This window comes from Ornithorhynchus anatinus, chromosome 5, assembly GCF_004115215.2.
Source record: "Ornithorhynchus anatinus isolate Pmale09 chromosome 5, mOrnAna1.pri.v4, whole genome shotgun sequence".
NCBI classification, from domain to species: Eukaryota; Metazoa; Chordata; class Mammalia; order Monotremata; family Ornithorhynchidae; genus Ornithorhynchus; species Ornithorhynchus anatinus.
In genome coordinates this window covers 29,295,556-29,304,395 of record NC_041732.1, presented here as the reverse complement: position 1 = coordinate 29,304,395, position 8,840 = coordinate 29,295,556, and the positions used below count along the sequence as shown (strand labels likewise).

Sequence of the window (8,840 nt, the reverse complement as noted above, 5' to 3'; positions counted from 1 at the left end):
CTTGGCACATAGTAAACGTTTAACAAATACCATCATCATTATTCTTATTGGTGCAATCCTCTGCACACAGCACTCAATAAATACGAATGAATGAATGAATGAATGAATGAATGAATTATAATTAATTAATTAATTAATGTTGGTATTTGTTAAGCACTTACTATATGCCGAGCACTGTTCTAAGTGCTGGGGTAGATACAGGGGAATCAGGTTGTCCCACATGGGGCTCACAGTCTTAATCCCCATTTTACAGATGAGGTAACTGAGGCACTGAGAAGTTAAGTGACTTGCCCAAAGTCACACAGCTGACAAGTGGCCGAGCCGGCATTCGATCCCATGACCTCTGACTCCAAAGCCCGTGCTCTTTCCACTGAGCCAAGCTGCTTCTCTATATATCACTCTTCAGGCGAGGACCGTGGTCAGGGATGTGTCTACCATCTCTGTTTTGTTATAATAATAATTATTATGGCATTTGTTAAGCGCTTACTCTGTGCCAGGCACTGTACTAAGCGCTGGGGTGGATACAAGCAAATCGGATTGGACTCAATTCGTGTCTCACGTGGGGCTCACAGTCGTAATCACCATTTTACAGAAGAGGTAACTGAGGCACAGAGAAGTGAAGTGACTTGCGCAAGGTTATGCTGTAGACATGTGTTGTCATCTCTCAAACGCTTAGTACAGTGCTCTGGACAGTTGATGCTCAATAAATACCAATTCAATCGTGTTTATTGAGCGCTTACTGTGTGCAAAGGACTGTATTAATCACTTGGGAGAGTACAATATAACAATAGACACATTCCTGTCCACAGCAAGCTCACAGTCTAAAGGGGGAGACAGGCAATATAAATAAATAAATTTCAGGTATCACAGATATATACCACTGATTGATTGATTGATCGTAACTGTGCTAACCATTAAGTTACGAAGGTACTAGGAGGGTATCACCATTTCATTTCCGCAGAGAAAGCTCTTGCTATATTAGAAAATGAAAATCCATATTTATTATAGGATGCACTCCAACAAAATCAGAGAATAAATTCTTAGCCTCATAAGAAAGTAGAATTGCCATAATGGTCTCAAAGGCACGTTTTCTCTGGACATGATTTAAAACCATGTCGCTTTAATAAGGTGTTTTATAAAATAATGCCGAGAGAAGAGGGCAGGAAATATTTTAAGAGAAAGATGTGATAAACTGGCCAACATTTTTGAAAGGTAGCCCAAGCTAATATTAAGAAATATTAGGAAGACTTGCTATGAAGAGCTTAGAAAACGTCATGAAACTAGTTAAAGTAACAAGAGCCACAAAAATACAAATTGTCAATTCCATGGTGTTTCCGGTGACAGTGTACAGATCCAAAAACTGGAGAGTGAAAAACTGGGAGAGAATTGAACATCGATTCCTTTGAAATGTGCTGTAGGAGAAGGTTTTTGCAAATACCACGGACTGCCTGAAAAACGAACAAGTGGATTTTGGAGCAAATTGAGCCCAAGTGGTCTTTGGAAGGCCCAAATGGCTCATCTTGGATTAGCATATTTTGGACACATCACCAGGAGGCCTAATTCTCTGGAGAAGACTTTAATGCTAGGAAAAGTCCAGGGAAAAGGTGGAAGAGGCCCTCCAGCAGGTAGATGGATGGAGACCATAACAACGGTAACAGAAGGACCGTTAGGAAGGTTGCGGATTATGGGAGAGGACAGGACGTTCTGGAGAAAGTATATCCTTGGAGTCACTATGATTCAGAAACGACTCGACAGCACTTAATAGTAATAGTCTAAACTAACCTTTTTATTCTCTGAAGAATGTAAAAGATCCATTTTACAGACCCTGAAAACGTTTCATATTCCCATTCTCAGGGGCACACGTGGACCGGTTGTCAACCACAATTTATAGTATTATTATTATTGTTATATAGTATCAATAATGTAATAATGGTATTATTAAGCTATGCTTGTGAAGGTGTACAATCAGAATCAGAAAATCTCGCCTTAAATTCAAAAGATTTAGCTCGTGATTTGGGAGATTTTTGTCTTTTCCCTAGGCAGTGGAAACCTGTCACTTCCAGAGGCCTTGATGTGGGAAATCTTTGAAATACAAGCAAGTCCCTTTCAAAGCTCCCGCCTTCGATTCTCAGGGATTAAGTTATGCTTGTGAACAGGTACAATCAAAATCGGGAAAAATTCGCCCGAAATTTGAAAAATTTAGCTTATGACTTGGGAGACTTTCGTCTTCGCCCTAGGCAACGGCAGCCTGTCATTTCCAGAGGCCGCGATTTTGCTTTAAGGGGAATCTTTGGGAAAACAAACAACTCCCTTTCAAAGTTCCCGCCTTCGATTCTCAGGGATTGGATCGATTGGTATAACGGACGCCCCGGTTCCTTTTCTCTCCGCCTAATTGGTCGATCCGTTCATCAGTCACTTCTGTTGTGAGTTTTGTGGCTGCGGTACTAAGTTGGCCTTGCGAAAAAGATCGTTGGGCCGTCTGGTTCCGTGTGGCAAAAGTTATTTAAAGAAATGCAAACACGATGAAACAATGATTAAGATGACTCGAAAAACGGAAACTGCACTAGATTGAAGAGACTGCTTCCAAAGGAAAAAAGAGAAGCTACTCAGAACCTGTGTAAGTTGATAATGGGATTCAGTCGGAAGTCCACTGCTTTATTTCTGGATTTTTTTTTGGCCTCGTTTCCGATTCATTTCTAAACATAAACAAGTGTTTTTTATAAACACTGTAGCTTTTCCAAAGGTATTAGTTTCTTTTCTCTGCAGCCGGGGACTCATTAAGACTTTTGGGATTCCCTCTGAAACAAAGCTCAACTATCTTCAGTATTTGAGCAAAGTGAAATGAAGTGAAAAGGACAACAAAGACAAATTAATAATGATGAATAATATATTTCCTGACATTCGGTTTGGCTCAACCATAGTCTTCCACCTCTGAGTATTAACAATGAAAAGGGATATTTTTAGTATGGAGCATTAGTATCACATTCTAAGAATAATAAATGCCAAATATATTTGTCAAATACAGAAATGAAAAGTGTAATTCAGAAATTTGTATTAGTTTTATTACCTTTTCCATTACCAGTTTCTTCTGCTTTGCCTATTATATGTGCTTATTATGTGTGAGCGTACATGGTCATTTTAAAACTAGTTAATGTTGATGTTATGCAGAGCTCACTGTACTAAGTACTTGGTAGAGGTCAATAAAATGAGTTTATCTGTGTGTGTATGTATTTATGACCAGGTTTGGGTCGTAACATACCAGTTTTGAAAATGTACTGATTAGTGACCTATGAAAATCCAGGGAGAAATATTTTGTAGAACCCTCCCCCCCCAACAAAAAGTAAAACCAGCATATTAAGATAAAAACATGAATCAACCAATTAATGGTATTTATAGAGTGCTTACTATGTGCAGAGCGCTGTACTAAGCACTTGGGTGAGTACACTACAACAGAGTTCCTGCCCAAAGAAGCTTACAATCTAGACAGGGAAATAGACATAAATATAAGTAAATAATGTATAATATATAATTTAAGTGTATGTACCCAAATGTTATGGGATTGTTATTGGGGTGAATATCAACTGCCCAAAGATCACAGTTCTAGAAATTCGAAGAAAGGCTTAGCCAGTCTGAAGAGGTTGAAATATCACAGGACAGTGCCATCAGAGCACATATTTCTATATGTGCAGAAGTAACTTTTTCCTGTATGAAGCAGCATTAATTTGAAACAGTAGTTATTGCATAGGATCTATCTAACTCCCAGGGATATAATAAAATTTGAATGTGTTTTATCCACTTGTGTCACAAATGGACTAGGGATTGTGAATTCATATGATCTAGAAGCAGATTTGAGCAAACCATATAAACTATATATGACTGAAAATATATATCTTTACAACTGCACCTATAAACTTTCTTAAATTATTTTCTTTAAAAATCATATGTCATGTATATTGATAAATTTGCAATTCAAATACTTTTCTGTAAGGACAGGCTGTTTGAATTAGGTCAACTGTCTTTGTATTTCTATTAATTATACATTTTTTTAACTTTTTGTGCACTAGAAGGGGTGATGTCAGGTGATACTATTTATATTTAATATGTATTCATCTGTTCCATGTTCCATAGTTAGGTTGTTATGGTCCTGTGCAGCTCAAAAAGACCCATGACCCAATTACTAGGGTCTTTTTCTTTCCATTCTTAGTTTTCTCCTCTCCAATAACAGTAGAGTATAGGTTATCCCTTTTTGGGTGGCAAATTGTCAGGAATTCTAAAAATAAAACGAGAACTATATATTTCTAGGATCCCTTTGATAAAAAAGCCTTTATGCAAGAGGACCATTCTTAATTCCAGGTACTTTTCACTTCTTCAAACCCAGAATTTAGAAAATAAATATTGCTCTAACTTTCCACATTTCACCCATAAATTAGAAGTTGGTTCCCAGGGAGTTCTCTCTTTTTGACCTCTTGGGAGCAAGTTCACATGGAAATCCCTAACAAGCAGTTTAAATTAGATCAAAATTGCAAAAAAACTGTTCTCTCTAGGAAGACAGAAAACAGGTTGCTACTTTCTGCATGACTTGATGGTTTTATTTTAAAGCATGCATTAAAACAATTCCTTTTAATAATGATGGTATTTGTTACGCGCTTTCTATGTGTCAAGCACTGTTCTAAGTGCTGGGGGAGATGAAGCTAGTCAGGTTGGACACAGTTCATGATGCGGCTCACAGCATTAATTTCCATTTTAAAGATGAGGTAACAGAGGCACAAAGAAGTTCATTCATTAATTCATTCATTTAATCGTATTTATAAAGTGCTTACTTTGTGCAGAGCACTGTACTACGCACTTGGGAAAGTACAGTACAACAAAACATTGACAATCCCTGCCCACAACAATCTCACAGTTTAGAAGTGGGGAGACAGACATCAATAAAAATAAATAAAATTACAGATATATACATAAGTGCTGAGGGGCTGGGGCGGGGAGAGCTAAGGGAGCCAGTCAGGATGATGCAGAAGGGAGTGGGAGATGAGGAAGGGACTTGCCCAAGGTCACACTGCCAACAAGTGGCAAAGCCAGATTAGAATCCAAGTCCTTCTGACTCCCAACCTCATGCTCTAGCCACAAGAACACTAATACGTTATATCTGTGTGTTAATGGTGCAGATGAAAATGCAAAAGCCTCTAAATTACTTATGATTTAATGAGTTTGAATATTTTTCCATTGCACAATTAGAAGAGGATGCCTACAGGAGTATGCCAGAAACACAGGAAACTCAATCTTCCAGCCACCCAAATGATGCTGCTGCAAAAATTAGCACAAAGACTAGAAAGAAGCTCAAAAATGAAACACCTGAAAATTTATTTGTACAACCTCCTGAGCAGAAACTCCTGGAATGTGAAGAAAGAGCAAAGTTCTATTCCGATAGTCACCATGTAAGAATATTTGTGTTTTCAATGCTTAAATTCTTCTGAAACATCTGTTTTGATGACACATGTGGTATACACCCGGGTCTCATATAACTCAGGGGTTGCGTGCTCCATGTTAAGGAAAACTTACATTGTACTACCCCCTGTGCCCTACACTGCATGCATGGGCAAAAACCATTTAATAATAATAATTATTGTGGTACTTGTTAAGTGCTTACTATGTACCAGGCTCTGTACTAAGTGCAGGGATGGATACAAGCAAATTGGATTAGACACAGTCCCTGCCCACAGTGGGGTTGACAGTCTTAATCCCTGTTTTAGGATGAGGCAATTGAGACACAAAGAAGTGAAATGAATTGCCCAAGGCCACACAGCCCACAAATAGCAGAGCCGAAAATAGAACCCTGATCCTTTTGACTCCCAAGCCCGTGCTCTATCCACTAGGTTACGCTACTTCAAACCATTTCTTCCACCACTGCCGTGTACTCTATCCCAACAGGCTCCCATTTTAGGATGAATGTTCCTTAATTCCCTAATAATTTCTAGTCAAAATATGTTGTGAAGAATGTGCTCTGGCTGATGAGTCTATTCCATAAAGCCATATTATGTAAAGTCACATAGAAATTATATGAGCTGCTGCCCTCTGTCCATGGTACAGGGAAAAGCTGATGCCCCCCGCCCTTTACTCTGTGCCCTGGCATCCTCACCGCACTCCCTGGGCTACACATCCCAAGTCTGCCGTACCTTTTCTCCAGAGCCCAAGCCTCGTCCCCCTCTGGCTTTCTCACATCAGCCCCTCCTCCTCCTCTGATGCCTGTGGGGGGCTCTCCTACAGGCAGGGGGCTGGGTCAGAGTGGGAGGTGACCCCAGGGCTGGATCAGTGTCCTTCTTCATGGAGCTGGCTGAGGAGGATCACCAAATTAGTATTGGTTTGGGTCTCCGTGTCCTGAGCCCTGATAAACCCTTGACCCCTAGACTGTAAGCTTCTTGTGGACAGGGAACGAATCAACCAACTCTGTTGTATTGTACTCTGTACAATACTCTGTACTCTGTATTGTACAAGCTTAGTACAGTGTTTTGCACATAATAAGCACTTAATAAATATAATTGATTGATAGGAATGATTGTATAATTTTCATGGCCAGAAGTGCTGGTAGAGATAGCAACTTCTGAGTGGCCGCTTATATGGTGTCCAGCTTTTTATGATTTTTAAATACCACATTTAAAAAAAATCCTAGTATTAGGGCTCCAAGAATTGGTGTTTGTAGCATTTTTTGATTTGCAGGGAGCAAACAATTTTACCCTCTTTATAAAGCTAATCTTAGTTGTTCACAATTTTTCTTCCCTATTGTGGAGCACTTTTACCAATATAGCTTTCACACACTTGAAAGGTGAACGTTAACTCAAAATTCCCCATTCAAATGCACCTCAATCACAAGTGAATTTCAGGTAACTGAGTAATAAATTAATCTAAAAAGCCAAAAGAAGCACACTAATGGGGGAGAATCCTGGTCTTTCTTGAACTAGGCACATATATATGAAAGCAGACCGATTCTGGGACTAGCTTATATTTTTCTAATGATCATGAGTTGTATCTTTTCCCACCAGTATAAACAGGCCCTAGAAGAGCTTATACGTTGTGTAGCTTTGACAAGAATTTGTTACGGAGACTGTCACTGGAAACAGGCAGAAGCACATGTTAATCTGGCTCAAGGTTACCTCCAGCTGAAAGGTGAGCCAAACATCCATTTCAGGCTATATAGTTGTTTTCTTCTTTGTGAGTTGGATTATTTTAATTAACTTTTAGAGCCTGGGATTTTTAGTCAAATTCTTGTGTGTTCCCTCAACCAAATATTCAAATGGAGAGCCAGTGTAAAATTAATAAACAAACCAGTACTTGTTCAGTACTTTGAAGCCCTTATATAGTCTACTGTTGTCAGACAGTAGTATATTCTGAGCACCTGCCCTGTTCAGAGCATGGCTGATGCAGAGTTCTGAGCTGGTAGCTGGGATAAAACTGAGTGAAAGGAGAGATTAATCAAGGCCTCATATTCGGTGTCACCACATTCTGTCAGCGCCATCTTCACAACATTGCTAAAATCCACCCATCCCTCTCTATCCGAACTGCTACCATGTTGATCCAAACACTTATCCTGTCTTGTCTTGATGCCACATCCACCTCCTTGTTGACCTCCCTGCTTCCTGTCTCTCCCCACTCCAGTCCCTACTTCACTCCGCTGCATGGAATCATTTTTCTAAAAAAACTTCAGTCCATGTCTCCCCTCTCCTCAAGAACCTCCAGTGGTTGCCCATTCACCTCCATATCAAACAGAAATTCCTTACCATCGGATTTGGAATATCATCCCATTACCATTTGGATGACTTCCAAATCTAGCACTCTGGCCCTGACATGGAGTAGTGGATAGAGCATGGCCTGGGAGTCAGAAGGTTGTGGGTTCTAATCCCGGCTCCACTGCTTGTCTGTTGTGGGACCATGGGTAAGTCACTTCACTTCCCTGTGCGTTAGTTCCCTTATCTGTAAAATGGGGATTGAGACTTTGAGCCCCATGTGTGACAGGGATTGGGTCAACCCGATTTGCTTGTATCTACCCAGTTCTTAATACGGTGCCTGGCACACAGTAAGCACTTAATAAATATCACAATTATTATTATTATTACCAGATCTTTCATCTCTCCTCGTCTCAGGACATTTACACTTGGACATTTACTGGCACCTCAAACTCAACATAACTGAAACAGAACTCCTCATCTTTCCCCCTGCACTCACTCCTCCCCATAACTTTCCCACCTCAGTTAACACCACCACCATCCTCCCCTCCCCAGAAGCTCACAACTTTGGTGTCATCCTTGAATTATCACCATTGTTCAACTCTCACATTCAGTCTACTGCCGAATCCTGCTGATTTTTCCTGCATACTATCTACCAGACCTGTCCCTTCTTTGCCACCTAAATTGTGACCACCCTGGTACAAGTTCTGTCCTTGCCACAGTTGGACTATTCATTAACCTCACTGTTCTCCCAGCCTCCAGCCTCTCCTTACTCCAATTTATACTCCAAGATGCTTCATAAATCACCTTCCTACAGCAATCCTTGCCCTCCATCTCTTCTCTCCTCAAAACCCTCCACTGGCTTCTATATCAAAAGAAACTCCTCACAATCAACTTTCAAGACTCTCCAGCAGACCACAGGTCTCACTCTACAAGATTTTTGAGATCCACTTGTCCCTCTCCATCCCAGTGGCCACTACCCTGAACCAGACTGGATTATTACATCAGCCTCCTCTTGGATCTCCCTTCCTCCTGTCTCTCCCCACTTCAGTCTATTCTTCATTCTGCTGCTCGGATCATCTTCCTACAGAAACTCTCTGGGCATGTCACTCCCCTCCTCAA

At 40.3% G+C, this 8,840-nt stretch overlaps 1 protein-coding gene across 2 annotated transcripts in view; it reads left to right on the top strand.

Moving 5' to 3' along the window:
- Positions 1-2,055: 2,055 nt before the first annotated feature.
- TTC23 (tetratricopeptide repeat domain 23) overlaps positions 2,056-8,840 on the top strand; it is a 63,480-nt gene continuing 56,695 nt past the window's right edge. Inside the window, exons 1-3 of one of the 2 annotated variants that reach the window (XM_029065879.2) lie at positions 2,056-2,617; positions 5,236-5,435; positions 7,038-7,161. In XM_029065879.2, the coding sequence (XP_028921712.1) occupies positions 5,256-5,435; positions 7,038-7,161 (304 nt within the window). In that variant the 5' untranslated portion in view covers positions 2,056-2,617; positions 5,236-5,255. The remainder of the gene's footprint in view (positions 2,618-5,235; positions 5,436-7,037; positions 7,162-8,840) is intronic. The other variant, XM_029065878.2, reaches the window with a different exon arrangement.